We start from the raw sequence: 20,144 nt of genomic DNA on the forward strand, positions 1-20,144 counted from the left end.
ATTTTCATCATCAAAAGGCCCTTTGCCCCCTGCCAGTCCATCATTGTAAATAAGAATTTGCTCTTCCACGCCAGCTACTGTGACCCTCTGGTGCAGAGAGATTTTCAATACACTTCTACATGAAAGAATGCATGCTGGGCTGACTGGGCCGCAGTAATCTGTTCTTAAAAGTCACCACTCCTAGATTATCTCCCTGTTGATTTTTCATGCATACTGAAAAGGGGTCACCACTCTTTGGAATGGAAAGTCCCTAGTACAATCCAGATACCAGACTCTGTAGACTTAAAGGTATAGAATCTGGCACTCAATTATTGCCATATTCAGGATGGAGAACTGGAGATTTTTTTTTCTTAATGAATTTACTTTATTCTTTTCTCTTTTTGTATGATTACGTGTTGGTTTGTTGTTTTGGTGGGGTTGTATGTTTGTCTTAAGCACGCAATCTGTCAGTGAGTCAGTGTGACGATGAGAATCACATAGACTCAATTACGTGGTAATGCCACATTTTTTGTCAGTTTGAGTCTAAAGAGTTCTCATTTTAATCAACCTTCTACATTTTTGCATGGTGCACCTTTAAGTCAATTTTAAAAAATGCAGCTCTGGGGAATTAACGTGTGGCCTCCTCTCCTCCTGTTGCCCTGCAGTGTGCCAAACCTGACCAGTGAGCTGTTCACCCTGCAGCCTAACTTCACCCCTATCCAGACCACACACACTGTGCCCAACAATAACAATGCCTGGGGAGGTAGGACTGTATATGCACACACGCTGATACAGAAACACACACACTCTTGCGCACACACACAGGCATGTAAATCAGCATGCACACATGCAAACCCACAGAAGCACGCAGCAGTCAGAGCTGAATAGTCTGAAACTGAAGCCCAGTTGCCTCATGCTGTCTTGATTTGTCCCCTCTCTCTTCCACTTTGGCGTAACTGTGGCAACCTGGTGATTTCAGGTGACCTGCTGAAGCCGGCCCCACCGACTCAAATTCACAGCCCTGGAGCTCCACTGCACTCTGGGAAAATGCTGCCCAATGATTTGGACTCCTCCTTAGCCAACCTAGTTGGCAGTGAGTATCTCTCTCAGTAGATTCAATAATCACTTTCATTCCTCCGTCTTTCCCACTATACTCCACTCTCTGTATTGATTCCTCTCGGGTGATGTTACGCCTCTCTTTCCTCTCTCAGACCTGCAGTTTGGGGGGACGCCAGCCAAAAAGTGAGTGGTTTTGTTTGACATTCAAAACTGAGCCGTGAGCAAATGACTCTGCTCTGTCTGTTCAGTTTTATGCCTGTTCGTGCTCTCATGATTCATGCATCACTGCATTCTCTTTGTCTCGCTTTCTCTTTTTGCACACTCTGCACCTGTCTGTGTATGTGTGTTTGTGCACATGAATGTGATTATGTACCTCGACTTGTGTGTGTGTGTGTGTGTGTGCATCAGGCCGGAGCTCCAGTGGAATCAGCTGGTAGAGAAGAAGCCAACAGGAGGGAGTGGCTGGCAGTCGAAGACTATGTGCACCAGCACTAACTGGACCCATGCCACCCACCCTATGGCACCCGCACCCATGCCCGTTCCTCAGATGGTAAAGTACTAATGCAGACACACACACACACACACACAGATCTGTGACGCTACCTGAACTGTCTGATGCAGTCCAAATCTGGCACTTTAAGTACGTTCAAAGGCATTACGGGCGGATTGGCTTAGGAGGTAGAGCGGTGGTTGGATCCCAGGCTCCCCCAGCGAGCGTGTTGAAGTGCCCTTGAGCAAGACACTTGACTCCTGACCGCTCCTTATGGGCAGCTTGGCACCTTGCATTGCAGCCTCTTTCATCAGTGTGTCAATGTGTGTGTGAACGAGTGAATGTGAGGGAACCATTGTAGAGATGTTATGTGTAACAAAGTAGCAAATAGGCACAATTTTCAAAAAAATATGCTAAGATAAACAATGGGGAGTCAAAGAAGGGGAGAAAGAAAAATTGTTATTCTGTATCTGTACATTATGCCAGCCAGTCGGTAAAAGTGATGTGATTTCTTTTTTCAACTAAGCACCTATGTCAGCAGGCATCTTTTTAAAACGCTTCAGTTATTTTGATCATTTATCATTTAAGGATGACCTTAATTGTGGTATGTAGATTTGTGTGAGTTTTCTTTAACCTCTCCTCTGAAACTACATCAAACTCAAATATTGCTCTCTCCTTTCTGCTTCCCTTTCTCAACAGAACGGGATGATCTACTCTGGCTATGTAAGTACTGACTGTTTATTCACCTCCAAACTTTCCCTTCCTTTTCACATCTGATCTTCGCCTCGTCTTCCACAAAATGCCCTTGCTTTGATTTTTTTATTTATTTATTTATTTATTTTTAAATCCATGCACCAAACACTTTTTATTGTTAGGCTGCTTTGTTGATGATACATGAATTTCCCAAGGACAAAACAATGTTTTTGCTTATTGTATTGTCTTGGCACTGTTGTTTTATCCCTTGTGGCTGCTACCTGAACTGAATTTTACTCCAGTGCTGCACTTGTGTAAGTCATTCTGGATCAGAGTGTTTACTAAAAGCAAATGTCTGCAAATACTAATGAATGAGGACATGGCTTGTAAGGTTAAAAGCATCACTACAGTAGTGTGTTTGGAGACTAGACTTAAAAGTAGATACAGGTCCACAGACGACTACTGAGGTGAGGTGAAGATTATCACAGGTTCTGGCTTTGTTGCTTTGCCAGAAAGTCTTGTGTTAAAGGAGCAGTTCACCCAACATAAAAGGTTTCCACGTACATCCAGATAGTTTTTGCGTTTCCAGTCTGCTGTGGTGTTCCCTGTCTAGATGAATATTTCGTGGAGCACAAACTGACAAAAATGTACTTGTGAAAAACTCAGCAGCCAAAGTCTTGGTTTGGATCTATTTCCTGCCAAAGAACACCAGCAAACTATGGCTATGCAACCCCAGTGAGAACAAATTTGGGGTCTTCACTCGTCAAGGACTGTGGATTATGCCGTTTATCAGTGGCATTGTTTTTTTGGAAATACCTATTGCTGTTGAGTTTTTCACATTTTTGACAGTTTGAACGCCATAAAACAATAACCATCCATTCTCACTGTATTGAGGTGCTGGGATACAGAGCAGGTCAAACCTTGCCAAATCACATAGAGACTATAGTATCTGGATGGATAACTTGCTCTATAGGGCAGGAAAATGACATTTTTTGGTGTTTTTCCTTAATGTCTGTTGTGTCCCTCTCTTTGTTCCTCTGAAGGCTCCAGCACCAGTGGCTTTTCCTATGACGACACCCCAAGTGCCTGTGTATGGAATGGTAATGAACAAACTTATCCGGTCCAATCTTACTTACACATCTGTTAAGACATGAAATCCACTCACTAATCTGAAACAAAGTGTTTCAGATTAGTGCAGGTGTTTGCACACCTGCATTCAACTGTCGTCCCTGCGCTCCTTTTTTTCCGGCTCAGCTCCCTCCTCAGATGAGCCATCAGATGGGAGGAGTTCCCATGATGGCCCCCCAGCCTGTCATGTACAACCAGCCTGTCCTGAGACCCACCAACCCCTTTGGACCCATCCCGGGGACACAGGTAACACACACACACACACAAAACATTCGAAACGATGTGGGCATTTAGTAAAACATTTGCCTGTTGATGTTCTTCAGCTCAGTTTGTCTATATTGTGCCACTCAGGTTCACCGAGAGTTTGGCAGCATGGCAGTAAACATAAAAAGACAAAAACAAAATAAAAAACTTTACACCACAGCCTCCTGGTTTCAATCTCCTTGAGTCATGTTTATAACCCGTTCATATTTTAGGTAGAACTACATTTTTTAGAGTCATTTTTGGGAAACCAGTACACGTGAATGGGGAGTTCCCGGTGAGACAGGCTAAAGAACATATACAGGCAAATGTTTTACTAAACTCCTATAAACTGTTTAAAACAGTTCATGGTGATATGCCCTGCATGCCTGGGCCTGATTTGCTGTTCCTATGTATAAGCACCCAAACCCAGACAATGTCACATGTATACAGTTAACATATTTTCAGTGTAACTACGCTACAATGCACTTTTATGACAAAAAATGATCAGGCATCTAACAGTAAGCGTCCGATTTTAATGTCGGATGTTCAGAATCAGGAGGGAGGGCTGCCTTCTAAACTCACCACAGTAGAGGAAGAGATACTGATTTTTTTCACCAGCAGAAGCCTCAAAAGACCAGAATACAATGCCGCCACAGGGAGATAATGTGCTCAACTCAACTGTTATCACAGCTTGACGAAATATAGCTCTCTCCACCTGCACTAAGCCACAGCTATATCCTACTACATCCATGTTATACCTGTTGTCAAAAGTTCATCTGAGCAATTTAGGAAATCACTAAGTGAAGTGGAAGTGGATGAGTCAGGCTGGGGTAAAATGAGTAGCCACACCCACACAAATACATAATAATAGTTAATTACAAAAGAACTCCTGAAATGCACTGAGCATAAACTGATGATATATTGTAGTTCAAGAGTAATGAAGTGTGGCTTTGGCCTGTAATTTACATATGTCAGTGTTTTTGCCAAGATGATTTGTGCACACTTGACAAAACATGCTTGAATAATTATATCTGTTTTTATGATTTGATCAGGCATCATTGAGCTGTGGATCCTAGGAATATTTCAAGAAGAATTTACTCATTTAGACAGATCGAACATTAAAAACCGTCTCTTTCTTCGTCGTAAGAAAGCATCACTTGGTGTAGCCACAAGACACCCATGAAAACAAACATTCAATTATGTTTTGACCGATTATTCTATACAGCAAGAATAATATAATTGCTCACGGTGCAATCCTGCTTCTTTAAATACCCCCGCGTAGCTGTTTTGCTAGCACTGCAGCAGTTAATGTGCCTGTCAATAGATGCCTGAGCACTTGATGAGGTGTTTTGTTGAGCAAAATTACTCTCTATTCTGCTACCCTCTGCAGATGCACTTCATGTAGAGATGATGCTGTAACCATGGCAGCAAAGCCGAGAGAAAGGGCGAGAGAAAGAGACGGAGAGAAAGAGAAAGAAGTTGAAGCAAACCAATCCAGAACCAAATCCAGTGCAGGAGGAGGACAGAAGAGGACATAGAGGCAGTGAAAGAGAGAGGGATGGGAGAGGATGAAGGAGAGGACCAGAGGATGGATGACCGCAGACCTGAGATGAAACGCTGGAACCGGTTTCTTTTCCACCTGACCCACTACTGTCCTCTCCTCTCCCCGTGCGGCTACCGACCTCTCTGTCTCGTATTCTGTAAAGCTGGGACACCAGAAGCCCACATCAATCCCACCAGTCCTGTTTAATTTACTATTTTCTGAATGGGTAACGTGCTGTCCGTTCAAATCAATGATTATGGCCTGTGATGATGCTGTGATGACCGACAGCCGTCCTGAAGTGTGGAAGCTTCACGACCCTTTCCTGATTTCCTGATCCCGATGATTTCCTGTAAAAACAACTGCTCCCGTAACTCACCCACTTCCCCACTGACTCATACTTGGAGGACACGCATCTCTTTCTCTGATTGGATCGTTTGCACGCACTTTACTCAACGTGAACTTTGCCAAGGGTGTATGTACGTGTAGGTGATTTTAGCATCCCATCCGAATCGGTCCCCGCTTGTGTGTCATCCGTCTCCTGATGTCAGAAGCGACATGGATAGATGAGCACGCGTGTCCCTTTTTCTACATTTCAGTGTGCCGTGTCGACATTACCGTCCTTGATGAGTTTCATTTTGTTTTGTATTGCCCGTGTCACACCACGAATATGACTTGGAGAGGTATCAGTTTGCGTGCGCACTCGTGTAGATGTGGGTGGGTGTAGCCGTGAAGGTTATGTTTGTTTTTATTTTGCATTTTCATGTCTAGATGTCAGGTACCTGATGTCATTACTGTGTTTCCAGGTACCAATGTGTTACTGCACTGGAATTACTGATGAAAGCACTGAGCCAGACCCAGGCATCACATTTGGATGTAAACAAACCTCATACACTAACTTTGCTACTTGGGGACATGTCATACACACTGTGTATTACTTTCTTTTTTTCCTCCTCTACAGCTGTGCAACATCATGCAATCTCACAAATGTCTTTTTCACTCATCTGTAGACTCTGTTTAGAAGCTGTCCCTGCTGTATAGTAGTCTTGTACTTTTTGTGAGTCCATGTCTGGATTCTGTACAGAATGACGTTTTTTGTTTTGTAACCCTATCTCCTGTTCTGTTGTACCCTAGCTGTTCTAAAAGTAGTGAACAATGCACTTAGAGCCAGACAGAGAGGTGATTGGATGCTAATAAGGAAGTCATTCTCAGTCTTGCCAATCATGACGTCCTTATGCTCAACCCCCCCCCCCACCTGTATGGGGTCCTCCCTGTCCTGAGCATTGGTCCTGTCAAAATTAAGTCTCTCTTAAACCCCTTTACTCTTAACAGGACACAAAATCTTAGTAAGGGTAATCACATCGGTAGATGTTACATTTCCACTCAGAGGAATTTAATGGCATTTCTAAGGTGGAGACAAATTTGTTAATGGTAGTGTTAATATTTCTGGATCTGACAGCATAATGCCAATAAGAGAAGTCAGAAATGAATAGATCTCTCTAAAGCAAATAAGGATAATGTCTGTCGATCTCGACCAACGCCCACAGTGACAACACAGAAGCTGATTCACCATGCAGAGACTGGGAGACTAAATGAGATGAGTAAGACCCACAGACAGACAGTATATATAGCACAAACCTTCAAAGAGGGGACAACGCTCTGCTGCACAAAACTTTAAATTATTGCTGGGATGTACAGTTGAAAGGGGCAATAATCAGTTGGGAGGAAGTTGTTTTCTATTGATTGTGGCTGTTCTATGTACCTGTACTGTATGTATGTTTGTGTGCACATGCCTTCCCATTGAGATAAACAGGGTCATGTTCCTTGGGGAGGCCACGGCGCCCCCCTGTGTACTTAACCATGGTTAGAGGTGAAAGGTCTCTTGCGAGCTGGTAGTACTAACTTAGCAATGAGTGTGATTATTAACTGTGTCCCAGTCTGTGCTACATGACATCACTTTAAGATGGCTCTAGGATCACTCATCTGCTGGACAAAGCCAAGTCCCCAATCATCGGACTCATGGAATCTGAAGTGAATCTAAGCCTATCTCTCCAGACAGCTGGAGCTGCACATGCTGACGATTCCTATCCAATCTCTCAGAGAAACTGCAACTAACTGCTGGTGGCAGATGTAAACGATTCTTCCCTGAACTGTAACTGCTGGCGACTCTTACCACCAGTGTCCCTATAGGTAACTGCAGCTATGACTCTACTGCCAGCAGACAGAGAGAGTGAGAGAGACAGAGCGAGCGAGAGAGAGAGATCAGTGTTTGAGAACCTCAATCATTGAGCAGGTAGAGATTCTCTGACGAGGTTCCATCTTCAACAGAAAATCTAGCTAAGTGGCCAGCAGACATTTTGGACGTTTTTTTTCTTTTTTTTTTTTTTGGAAAACCGTTGTAGCACTCTCCTTCACTCTTTGTTCCAGTGGTGCGTCTTTTTCTGTCAGCTGAATGCTCTTCTCATTGTGGCACCTCATGCCCACAATGCAGCTTTATCCGTCCTAGGCCAACCTCTGACTGTTACAATTTGCTGTGTCCTCTGTATATAGGTAACGCTCTTCATGTGTTTTTAGACGTGCTTTCTCTGTAAAGTGATTGAAGCCCCATTGGACGACGTACTGTACGTGGGACAATTTATTGCTGTATCTGTGTTTGAATGGTTGTATTTTGAAGGTGTCATCATCCAGGGAGGGGATGGGCGGGTGGGGGGGTCGATGTTTGTGATGTTTGTGTCCATCTTGAGGAGGAAGGGGTGGGCTCCGGGTGGGTGGGGGATCAGGGGTAAACTATCACAACTGGTCTATACCAAGAGTGTCTTCATCGAGGGAGCGGACAGGACAGGGTCTGTCCTCTTCGAAACAGGAACATTTTTTTGCACCAAAGTCATCATCAAAGCGCAGCTTCTTCTTATTCAAGGTCACTATGGATGGATGATATCAGAACTCGAAAGGAATTTCTTTTCTTTTTTTTTCTTTTCTTTTTTTTTTTTTAAACAGACAAAGAAACTGTCATTTTTTGCATGATTAAGTGTCGTCTTTTTATTGGCTTGTGTGCCCGGTAAAAGCATGACCATTGTGTGAACTCTCACTTACCGGTGTGTTTGGAAAATGTTAAGGAAATTTCTCCATGAGATTTTTTACTTACCTCTTGACATGAACGTCCGTTGACATTCATAATCAACTGTTTTGCAAGATGTAGGCTCAGTAACTGTTTGAAGGCTGCCTCGCATGCAGAAATGCAACTTATAAGTTCCCCCATCAAACTTCAAACACAGTTATCACGGCTGCATCTTTGCAAAACACCATGAATGTCAATGCCAATCATCACCTAGCTAGCTAGACATTGCAGTCTTGTAAAACCGCTCTCTTTATTAAAGCGTTGCTATTTTCAATACGTGTGTTTGAATGCTTGCTCCTTTTTCGTACTCTGCCAGCAGCATCTTGGGAGGTTTTGATTGAAAGTCAAAGTACTGTAATACATGTTTGGTCTGGTTCACATCGTGTGGTGTTAAACAAGTGTTTGCCCGGTCTTGTCTTGTCTGTTGCCATCAACTGGACTGTATTGTTCTCTGTCATCCTTTTAACTATGGACTGGTTTCCTGGCTTGGATTTTCAGAAGCTCATTCGCGCTGAGATCATCTTTGTACCATTTTGGGCAAATAAACAAAGATGATCTCTGCTTTGAGGCAATTTCTGGAAAACTGTGCCTGGGTCAGTAAAGCCAGGAACAGATAAGTGTACAGGAGACAGGTGTAGCCTACAGACCTGGGCAAGGGATTATGACATCAGTGCCATTTTGGGCGCCCCTGTTCAAAAACAATGTACAGATGGGTAAAAGGTCCCTGATAAAGTTTAGTATCCCCATGTCTGTAATGTCTTTGTGCACTTCCATTTATTTTCTCGTGGCATGTAGGCTATAGTCGGATTATTACTAATGCATCCCTCCTTGTTACTTTTTAACATTCTTGACGAAAGGTCAATTTAGGGGAAATAATGCTAAGTTATCAGGAAAGCAAGGAGGCTACAACACTTACACCTCTATTGGTTTCTGAGACAGTCTACTTCTTCTCAGTCTTATTAGAGGTTTGAGGAAACCTGCTCCTTTACACGTTAGTGCAAGAGCAACTTTTTTTTTTTGGTTCCCCACTTTAACCAGACAGGTCAAGGGTACAAAATAAGAAAGGATTTCTAGATATTTATCAGCTCTAAATCTGACTTCCAGTGTACATAACTCTACATACAAAATGTTTTTCATCTTAAGTCTACCTTTCAGCAAGCTACAGGAGATGAGGTAAATTATTAAGTTGTACTTAATAATTCAAATGATAGGGTCTTTGTAGTCTTGGAGTTGTCTTAATGGGACACTCTGAAGACATATCCACAGACTCAGTGTGACAATACTCCCTGCTCTACAGACCCTTAGAGTAATCACTGAATCTAGCTCTTGGATTAATCTGGCTACTGGAAACCAGACCTACATGTTACCAGTTGAAGAAACTGTATTTCCATGTTGTTCAGCCGGTGAAAGGTGCATGATGCTCATGCAGTTTCACATTCCCGCCCTTCAGTCTTGGTCCATTTATGTACATAGTAAGCCCAGTCATCATGTGAGCTCAGTATACCCTCAATACTGTGTATACTGCGTTGACTCCTCTCATCAAGTACCCTAACGTCCATCTGTAAACTGTTCATTGTTGTTGCGGGCATGAAACATAACAGTGTCCATGAACAAGTCTTGTTGTTAGCAGGGAGTGAGGGTCCATACCTTCAATTACTGATTTCCTTTTTTGTACATCAAAGTGATAGAATTATTATCAACAATGGGTTTGCATTGTTATGAAATTATTGATTTTTATTTGAAAAGCAGAGGTTGATGTTTTTGGAAGAAAATGGAATAAAACGTCATCTGATGCTAAGCTCCCACACAGTTCTTTGGCGACTTCCCAATAAGTACTTTCCAACAAAGCACCTAAAATAAGACAATATTCAACATCATCACCTCTCAAGTCCTGGGGACATTTATTTGACCATTTTGCTTTACCGGTGTTTCAAGATTAGGTATATTCTTAGAGTGCTCAAGAGTCTGAAACTTTTTTAAAACATGGCAAAAGATTGACACAGGAAAGCTACTGTTCTATTCATGGTAATTTATTGATAATTAAACATTTCAAAGAACATAGGACAAAATGTAATTTAAAACAAAATGATAAGATCCGTGTTCATTGTCATTCATACAAGTTGAATGTGGCATTGAAAATCATTTCTGGGGGCAGAGGGGTAGAGCGTTGAACCAGCAACCTATCCTGAGCCAGGTTATTCAACTGAAATGGAGGGCCTACCAGTGTGCTCTTAAGCAAGGCACTTAACCCCAAAGTGGCCCCAGGGCCGCAGTACAAAAACTAAAACAACCCATCCTATCTACATGTCCCGTGTCCAGCTCTGGCTGTGATTGCCTGGTACTCTTGGGAGACAGGCTGTGAGATACAGGCTGTGCTGACGACAACCTGCCTGCTTCGGTGGCAGTGAGGGATGAGATTTAGGCTAAATGAGACATACGTGCACTCAAAAGATCAGGTGTGTGAGTGGGTGGGTGGGTGAGTCAGGAGCAGGAATGTATGAGCAGATGCATGTGTGCGTTTGAGGGAAAATAGGGATGTCGCCAGGAAAATAAAAATCAGGAAAAAAAGTAATCTCCCATTTGACGTCAACAAGAGATATATGTCCAAAAATCTGAAATCCTGAAAAAAGAAACACATCCCTGAAGACAACTGGGGAACAAAAGAAGAATGGACATGGCTGTGTGTGTGTACGTATGTTGTTTCAGGAAGGGGCAGGAGTGTGTGGTCTGAGTGTTTACCTTAGTGGGGGGACACCCCATCGTCCACAGCAGTTTCAGGCCTAACGCTGCTGTTTTCCCCATCCCACGCTACAGGTGCGTGTGGCGTACGTCCAGGGCTAGGGCTCAGTTAGGCTCCCTCCCACTCTAGCTGCAATAATCAGCAAGAGGAAGAAGGTGGCTGGAGCAGCAGGAACAACAAGGCATGCATCTAACAGTTCACATGGAGCAGGAGGAATTACATGTGGAAATGGAGAGGCTATGTATAACATAAACCTAACAACACTACCAATTCAGGTGGCGAATAATCATTATGATGAATAACTTTTGTGTATGTGTGCGTGCGCGAGAATAATCATGAACAGCTTATGGGTCACATGAAATACATGTGGAATAAGGTAAGGTGTGCATTATCATTTCCACGTGTAGCCTGGTTCACATGTGAAATATGCAACAACCCAGATAAAATAAATCTAGATTAGTGGAGAGGTGAAGGAGGTGCCTACATGTGGGATATGAATGTAGAGAATTATGCCAAGCAATCCTAGTGATGTGTTATGATGGAGAGTGTATTTCTGGTGAGATCAGAAGGGGGGACAGGAGAAAAAGAGAGGTTACCGGCCCTTCCCGCTGCTGCACACGAATATCCATCGCCTTTACTCTACACCTAGACAACCTTTATATCCAAGTATGGCGCTGAGACTACCACCTCAAATCCATTTACGGTTCCAGACAAAGCCAATGACCCTACACATCAGAAACACTTAGATATTCAACAATTCAATTTAGACACATGCCAGGGCTGAGACTGCCTACTTTCAATTCAAATGGATGCAGGTGAATGATTTTTTCCCCCCCGATTTCACGATCACTGGTTAGGGAGTCTCCAGATTTTAAAGGGTTGAATCAAAGCTGAATGTTTATACCCAACCTGGGTGTGAACTCAAAGCACATTTGAGCCTTAGATCCAATGCGGTGTTTGATTATATAGTGTGCATTCATTCACTGGCTAGCTTCATGTACTTTGTTTCAATGGCGGTTTGACAGCACACAGCACAAGCATGACCACTGAGGCTAATCCTGTTCTGTTCACACACCACAGCTGCAGCCATTCACACAGGCCACCGCTCTTTTAACAGACCTGAACAACTTCAACTGTCTACTCACTATCCCTACACAGTACAATCAGTTATCTCAACATTATCAATCAGCATTCTTACCACACCAAATGTTGGCTGCTGTTACTTCTCCAGCTTCAAATAAAATTTCAAGTATTTACATGAAGAACACAAGAATAATCATACTTTTCTGCAACTTGCAATGTGGTATATAAAAAAAACTGTCTCAACATTCCCTCTGAATCACTGATGGTTTCCATGAGAACAGAGGTGTGACAATAACCGAGGAGACGGGAACAAAAGCTAACAGCTATCAACGCTGAACATTGCTATGCTGGAACGCTGATCTCATGATTTCAAAATGTAAGTAATTTCCCTTTATCAGCAAAGCCAAACGGAATAACCCAGCTGAAAATTTCACTACTTATAATGCATCTTTTGACATCATTAGCCAAGTACCAATTACTGTAATTTCTCCAGCGTTCGAGATTTCAAAAATGTATATACAAGTATGACAAAAAATAACTCCTCTTTTGCAGTCGGCATCCTTGTAGAAAACTGGGATCAACTGATTGTTGGGAATAATCTAAAAAAAGATGAGGATATACACAGCAAGCCTGCTTTTCCACACAGGTGGCTCCGATAACAAGTCGGCACAAAACAAAGTTATATGAAAGAGTAAAAAATTCTTCTAAACTGAAATTCAATTATAATCTAAATCCATTGTAGAAATACACATCGCTTTGTACCAGTAGCTCTGGCCTGAGAATTCGCTCCTGAGAACGGGAATTCAGTTCGTCTCATTTTGATTTGTTTAGTCTACACCTAAAGATGCACAGAGAGGCTGCACTAAATCAGAAAAACACAAGCAATGTACACAGTGGCTACCTGCTCTACAAGCCCATCCAAACCACATACTCTAACATGAACAATGGACCGAGTTTTAATATCTATTTTGTATTTTGTGAGCCTGATTTGCTTGATATACTTGGCTAACTCACAGAATGTAAAACAATACAGAACCGGTAACTATGAAACACTGTAAGCATTACGGCAGACTAGTAGTATCCCCACCAAGTTTGCCACAACCTTGCAAGTTACTTGCCTAGCCTGTGTGTACCAAAATGTAGGACTTCATTGGCTGATGTCAGTTAATTCAGGCTGGAGTCTCTTCATGCCTTTGCAACACAACTGTGTACGTTTTCAGACAATCCTTTCTATCAGCAGGCCAAGTGAAAAACAAGGAACCAGAAAGAGCAATCCGGTGCTGCACTTTTAATTTGGGCAGCAACTCATCTGAACAGTACACTGATAAATACAGTATCTATCCAAACAAGCGTTATGCTGATCAATGAAAGAATTGCCTGTGCCATTTCAGTAATAATGATCCAAAACCATGGAGGGCAGAGGAATTAAAAGACTACTTCACCACTGCTACTCTCAGGTGCTTGATGAACACTTGTCCTAGCAGCTGAGTGAAACCAAGGCTGCCGGGAACAAGCTCTGCAGCTGTACAGTGCACAGTCACGCTGGCCTGCCTCTAAGGTACTCTCAGTCTTTCATTCTCAATCTTTAATGGATGATGGTCCTTCATAATCTTAAAGGCACTGCTCTGGTGTTGACAACCAACCATACAAATCAAAACAAACAAAATAAAGTGTGGCTCAAAAAATGTCACTTCTGTCCTGAACTTGACTGGCAGGAGTTGGACTGTCCGAAATGTGCAACGCAACACATCTGGGAAAACAACCAGGTCACAGCATACGTTCAATGCAACTAAATGGATTTCAGTCAAGCTAACAGGCCACTGTGTTTAGTCTGTTTCCAAGCAACATTTTAGCTTCTTTGACATTAAAGGAGAAAGTACATGAGCCACTACAAAATTTGACATGAGTGGTATTTGAGTCTACCTTGTGAACCCTGCTAATTTCTCCTTCCTCAACAGCCTCATTAATTCATTCTTGTGCCCAGAGAACTTTTTGAACAATATTATCGACATCCACCTTGCCACTTACTTCATCACCTGACAGACAAGCTAGGTAAAGACTATGGTATGATAGCCAAGATGGAGAAAAGGGGAGATACTTTCAGTTTAAAAGCACATTCAGATCACAACCTTGCTCCCTCCCTGATTTTCTCTCTCTTTAATCTGTCCCTTATGTAAATACATATGCAAACACACGCACACACGTCTGCAATGTGGAAGGGGTGTGTGGGGGGGTAGGACTATCGATAAGGGGGTTCTGGAGTGTGGAGGTAAGGGTATTCATGGCGCTGGGGCTGGGATTGCCCGTGTGCGGGTGTCTGCTCATACGGTGTGGACGTGGAGTAGTTTCCCGATGCCGTGTAGGCTCCCGTTGCTGCGTAAGCTCCTGTTGCATCATACGCTCCTGATGCCCCGTAGTTGCCCGATGCATCGTAGCTCGCTGACGTGTCGTAGCCCCCCGATGAGGCGTCATAATTCCCAGATGACTCATAGTTTCCTGCTGCAGAATAGGCTCCTGATGCGTATGTTACCGGTGGGGTATAAGCTGTGGGCGCGGTGTATGTCCCCGGGGGTGCTGTGGCTGTGGAGGAGGCTTGTGTGTAGCCTGCGGCCTGGGTAGTGGCCGGTGGAGGTGGAGGAGGTGGTGGAGGAGGAGGAGGGGGATTGGTATAAGCATACTGGAGGTACTGGTACTGTTGATGGTACTGATGATACTGTTGGTAGTTCTGCATTTGCTGGTAGTATTCTGCATAACACCTGGAATGGAGGTTGGGAGAGAAGAGATGAGAGGACAGGACAGCAAAACAAATACAAAGCACAGAAGTACAACAAATTCCAAAGGTAAAAGTTTCTTCATGTGCATCATATGTACTGTACAGAAAATGTCTGTGTGGACTCAAGGAAGAGTAGCTGTTGCATTTTGCACAGCTAATGAAGATCCAAATAAACATGTATGTTCATTTAGCTGTTTTTCCTTGCACATATTGCATGCACATACTGCCCTGGTGAAGGAAACGTGATTTTTGAAATTGTACACAGCAGAAGGTCTAAGGGATTTGTTGCTGGGTAGCATAGAGGATGTAAAATAGCTGGCATGCTGTGTGTTGTGTATTTGTTTCCGTTTTCTCCTGTCTTTGTTTCGCCTGACTCATTGTAGAGAAGTTAATTTTAGCTTAAGTCCTTTGAGCCATATTTGTGATGAAAATAGATGAACTTGAACCTGTCCCCAAATTATACATGGCACATGCATTTATAAACTCTTGGTAAGAGGAAATAGGCTTCATATGTGTAGAACTAGAACTATCTATTCTTTCCTCTACTGCTTGTTTGTTATGCAATTTCTTTTTGCATATTGTTGACAAGCACGCTACAAAATTTCTGCCTTGTTCCAAGAATTGTCATATTAAAATTTGCTCTATGTACCTAGCAATAGGATCTGTCCCCTCAGTAGCAGTAGCAACAGCGGCAGCAGCAGCAGCAGCTGTGGTGGTGGCTGTGGGTTCTTCAGGCCCTCCCGGTGGCGTGGGCAGCAGGGCTCGACGTTTGGGTCGTATCTGAGCAAAAGAACCTGGGACAGGGTCAGGGAGAAGGGGGGCTCGGTTTCCTCGGATTGGGCTGCGGTCTCGCTCAGTAGCTGATCCAGTTTGCTTCCTGCCTGCTTGCTGCTCGGCCAGAACCTTCAAATCAATTGAATTCATTTAGATTTGTTGGAACAAAGTACATTTTTTGTGTACTTCCAGATTTTTTTCTTTTTTTTAGCAGAAACAGTTAAGCTAGAGCTGCAACAATTAGTCAAACAATTGACTGGCCAACTGTTAAATTAATTGCTAACTATTTTGATAACCAATGTGTCATTTTGAGTCATTCTGAATTTTAAGGGGACAATTTCCAAATTCTCTGATTCCAACTTCTCAAATGTGAATATTTCTGGTTTCTTTAGTCCTATAGGGCAGTAAAGTAAATATCTTTGGGTTGTGGACTGTTGGTTGGGACAAAACAAGACATCTGAGGATGTCACCTCGGGCTGTGGAGAACTGCAACATTTTTCACCAATTTCTGACATTTTATGAACCAACCAACTAATCAATTTTCCAAGAAAACAATCAACAGATTAATCAAAAATGGAATGATCATTAGTTGCAGCTCTAAGTTCAACCATAGTAATAATGGCACAGTAATGAAATTAACAACATTATTTCATTACTATCATATGACAGTAAACAAAAAATACATGTGTACAGCATAATACATTTTTTGTTTAACACAAAGTTAATACACCTTCTGTCCCTGCTGGAAGAACTTGGCTCTTGCTGCCTCAAACAACATTGTGGGATCTGCCATCGCTTGAGGATCTGTTTCAGGTACTTCGACGGCGGCGGCGGATGCAGTATTGTGATTGGACACATCTTCGTACACCTGGTCAGCAACGGAACCATACACCTGACTGGCAAGTGCCCCATATATGGCAGGGTTCACCCCATCTGAACCTTTGGCTGTCGTGATGCCCTTCAGAGCAGCGTAGGTGGGGTCAAAGGATGTGGTGTTGTAGAAGGAGTTATGTACACTCTGCTGAACCTGCAAGGAAATGTTGACAAGATACAAGAAATAGGGAAATACCTGCATTAAAAGCTTTCAGAATGCACTGAAGTCTAATTCATCCAAACAATTTTCACAATTTCCATAGATAGAGCCCCATAAGAAAAAGCCATTAAAAAGGATCAAGTTAGGGAAAAAAGAAAGAAATGTCCTTGACATTGTAGAAACTTGCAACCAAAATAGAATTTTCAAAATCCACATGTCTGAGGTTTTTCATGACAATAGAAGCCAAGATCTAAAATGAACTGACTTGTATGGGCAGTCCAGCGGCAGCTGCTGCAGCTGCTGCAAGCACAGCTGCTTGGCTCTGATGATGCTCTAGTGACGGATGAGGTCTTGGGAGGAGGCCCTCTCTAGCTGCACCTGTGAGCAGAAGGGGAAAACACAAACATTCTGGGTTAGGGTTCTCTTTTGGCATTAAATTATAACAAACAATAAACATGTAGCGGTCCTTCTCCTTCACCTGCTGCCATAGCCCCACCAGTGGGGTTGGTTGCGTTTGCAGAGGAGATAATCTGGTTGATCAAGGGCTGGGCCTTGGATAGCTCCACAGACAGCTGGCGCCCCTTGAAGATAGTCCCGTTGAGGGCTTCGATGGCTTGCAGAGCATCCTCCTTCCTCTCCATATGCACAAACGCATAGCCAGCATTCGAGCATAATCTGGCTGTAGGGTATACAGGAAAGGATGAGGCATGGTTTTAGTATCACACAATGATGACTGTCATTTTGATATAAGCGTAGGGCTGTACCCGACTCACAGTTTACAGTCAACTGAGAGTGTGCCTTTCAATACAACAAACTGACTACTGCGTATAGGATAATTAATCCAATTAATTGCACATCTACCACTTCTGAAAGGAAATAAAACACTTAACATTTTCCCATTCCTTACTGCAGTATTTGCCCTGTGCATTTTTAAGAGTGTGTCTTGTTTTATTTTCTGCAATACACAGTAACTATCTAAAAAAAACTCCACCTTCTGAGTTGAATGCAGAGGTCTATGGCAGTCTATGGTCAATTCAGCTCCTTGACTTTCATGAGGCAGCTGTACTTAAGAGTGTCCTTTCCAGAAAATTTTAACTATCATTTATGGCCTTAAATAACTTCAAAAAAATGTTTATTTAAGAAACCTGAAAAACTGTGAAATTGTCTAGTCATTGTGCTCCCTTAAAAAAATTCACTGTGCAGGTTTTTCCAATTGTGCGATATCTATCTCCACGGATTTTAGTTAGTATCCAACATTGGAATCACAAATACCCCCTGAATTTCAGCCCATTAAGGCACAGCATTTCTAAATGATAAAAAAGCTGGCACAATTTTCACATCAAACTGCCAACAATATTTTTGTGCACTATACACACATTACACATAACTTGTGTTGGTCATGGGCCATAAAACTGACCTTTGACTTTGTCACAGTCAAGAACTCTTCCAAAGGTCTGGAACAGCCCATGCAAGTCATCTGCAGAGCATGTTGAGCTGAGGTTCCCCACAAACACTTTGGTAGAGTTTGGTGGGCGAGCACGGGACTCCTCTACCACCAGGGGCCTCCCTCTGTATTCTTTGCCATCCAGATGCCTAATGGCCCTGTCAGAGAAAGAAACAGAACCGCCATCACCACATGTAGCTACTAGTAATAATACTGCATGTGTATATGTACATTAGATTTCAACAAGAAAAAAAAAATACAGTAATGTAATTTGTAATGTACAAGGGAGGATATTAACACCATCATCACACTTTTTTCTAATGAAGAGCTAAAGCTTACAAAAACACAACAGATCCAACCTGGGGACACTGGGCAGGGTGTTCACACTTTTTCCTTCATTGTTTTTTATGCTTTGTTGGTAACTACGGATGTACACGCTTTTAATGAAAACAAGCATATACAGGCAACTTCTACAGGTCTTAGAAATCATCCTCTATTCTAAAAAAAAAAAAAAATCGATTCTGACTTGTACAACAATGAAAGAAGCTGATTAATTTGCAGTTTGCCACACACTATGGTGTATACAGGTTTTCTTCTTCTGTCCATTACAGCCAGTAAGAATGTGACACACACAGGATAATAGACTTGACCCATGTGACACTGTGACCCACAGTGAGGTACACTACCTGTCAGCTGCTCCCTCTCCTTTGAGGGTGATGAAGGCATACTGCCTGAGCAAGGAGCAGGTGTGCACCTCCCCGTATGGAGCAAAGAGCTTGTTGAGCTCGTCATGAGTTGCGTCTAAAGGAAGGTTCCCCACAAACAACTTCACGTTATCACTGGACATCTCTGGGTCAACCAGACATCTGCAGAGGAGAAAACGGGAGGCGGGAGAAAATGGTTGGCTACCGGCATAAAGAAAACACAATTAGCAACAGAATATAAAACTGATTATATTACTGAACACATGTAAAGTGATGAATTCTTCTAGTAAGTTGGGGAGACGGAGTGGTTGTTCTCTCTATCAGAATGTGTCTATAATCTCATGATTTGGACAGATAACGTCAGCTGAGTAGAAAGATTCAACAGTTAAGCTACCGCGAACGATATGGCTAATCTCATCGTCAATCCAGCTGAATGGGATTAAATGGAGCTAGAAGCAGACTATTACCACGCTAAGTGAGATAACTGCGCACAAATAAAATGACAAATGTAAGCACGACGTGGGCTGTTAGGTAATAAGCAGCGCAGGCTAAGTCGCATGGCTAGCTAGAAACTACTCACACTGCTGGCCATTTTGTTCGATGGTAACGGCAGCTAAGCTAGCAAATGCTAACATGGTGGTTTTACCTGCGCGGCTGAAAACAAACACTTCTCTCGACAGTTGTACAAAGGGATGAGTTATTAGGAAGCGCGGTAGTTCATTTAAAGTTATGTATATTTCTCTGTAAAAGTGGAGGAAGGCGTTAATCTTGTTGACACAGTACACACATTTCTTACCAAACGCGGTGCTGGCTGGAGCTATATTTCAAACCTCACATCCGGTTCCGGCTTCTTGAGAGCGATGCGCGCCGCCGCCACCAGGGGCGCAGTTGCCTCCAGCGCTGCTCCTCAACAGCAGTGTTCAATTTGAATGACATACTATTATGTACTTAAATAGGCTAAATCAAATCATTTTTTTAACTATTAACTTTTAGATTAGGTAAGCCCAAAGAATTTGCATTTGAGATCACCATCTGCTTGTAGATATATATATATTTTTGATTTAATGTGTCTGATGCAGGCCACATAATGAAACGCTGAAAAATTGTTAAATTATTGTGCTAGTCAGCTATGGTCATATGAAACTTGATATCAATATCCTCAATTGTCTGTTGTTGAGGAAATCCCCTCTCATTCTCTCTGACCTGAGTCAAGCTCTCCCTCCTCCCCTCTAACTGTATGCAGAATGCTCCAGTATTCACTATAGGCCCAGTTACAGCCTAATGTTTGTGTCTTTTTTTCATATCACAATGAACCCAACTGGATCTGTTTTTTTTTTTTTCTT

General features: G+C 42.7%; 2 protein-coding genes across 5 annotated transcripts in view; one reads left to right on the forward strand and one right to left on the reverse strand.

Annotated features, from left to right (window-relative positions):
• Window positions 1–10,055, forward strand: part of LOC115371871 (phosphatidylinositol-binding clathrin assembly protein-like) — a 29,966-nt gene extending 19,911 nt beyond the window's left edge. Inside the window, exons 12-19 of the mRNA XM_030069448.1 lie at window positions 645–742; window positions 959–1,072; window positions 1,191–1,221; window positions 1,447–1,588; window positions 2,228–2,251; window positions 3,265–3,321; window positions 3,476–3,595; window positions 4,983–10,055. Coding sequence (XP_029925308.1) covers window positions 645–742; window positions 959–1,072; window positions 1,191–1,221; window positions 1,447–1,588; window positions 2,228–2,251; window positions 3,265–3,321; window positions 3,476–3,595; window positions 4,983–4,997 — 601 coding nt within the window. The 3' untranslated portion in view covers window positions 4,998–10,055. The remainder of the gene's footprint in view (window positions 1–644; window positions 743–958; window positions 1,073–1,190; window positions 1,222–1,446; window positions 1,589–2,227; window positions 2,252–3,264; window positions 3,322–3,475; window positions 3,596–4,982) is intronic.
• A 209-nt stretch (window positions 10,056–10,264) lies between these two features.
• rbm14a (RNA binding motif protein 14a) lies at window positions 10,265–19,641 on the reverse strand. Of its 4 annotated transcripts, none has more exons than XR_003929364.1 (9): window positions 19,448–19,591; window positions 18,784–18,963; window positions 18,071–18,255; window positions 17,132–17,332; window positions 16,919–17,031; window positions 16,351–16,647; window positions 15,496–15,749; window positions 10,990–14,829; window positions 10,265–10,870 (listed from the first exon to the last, which is right to left on the reverse strand). XR_003929364.1 is itself a non-coding variant. In XM_030068685.1 (9 exons), the coding sequence occupies exons 2-9, from the start codon at window positions 18,942–18,944 to the stop codon at window positions 11,116–11,118; spliced, it is 1,644 nt and encodes a 547-aa protein (XP_029924545.1). In that variant the 5' UTR covers window positions 18,945–18,963; window positions 19,448–19,591; the 3' UTR covers window positions 10,265–11,115. The 4 variants fall into 4 exon arrangements, 3 of the variants coding, with proteins under 3 accessions (XP_029924545.1, XP_029924544.1, XP_029924541.1); XM_030068685.1 differs by having other exon boundaries at window positions 10,265–11,119; window positions 14,401–14,829; XM_030068684.1 differs by lacking the exon at window positions 19,448–19,591 and adding an exon at window positions 19,598–19,641 and having other exon boundaries at window positions 10,265–14,829.
• Window positions 19,642–20,144: the final 503 nt, after the last annotated feature.

This window comes from Myripristis murdjan, chromosome 14 (genome assembly GCF_902150065.1).
Source record: "Myripristis murdjan chromosome 14, fMyrMur1.1, whole genome shotgun sequence".
Taxonomy (NCBI): domain Eukaryota; kingdom Metazoa; phylum Chordata; class Actinopteri; order Holocentriformes; family Holocentridae; genus Myripristis; species Myripristis murdjan.

Excerpts from the sequence above, each read along its gene's own strand:
- rbm14a (XM_030068684.1), bottom strand. The coding sequence starts at position 18,944 with ATGTCCAGTGATAACGTGAAGTTGTTTGTGGGGAACCTTCCTTTAGAC. Across the intron at positions 17,032-17,131 it reads TGGTGGGGCTATGGCAGCAG|GTGCAGCTAGAGAGGGCCTC; the intron begins GTGAAGGAGAAG and ends TTCTGCTCACAG. Across the intron at positions 16,648-16,918 it reads CCGCTGGACTGCCCATACAA|GTTCAGCAGAGTGTACATAA; the intron begins GTCAGTTCATTT and ends ATTTCCTTGCAG.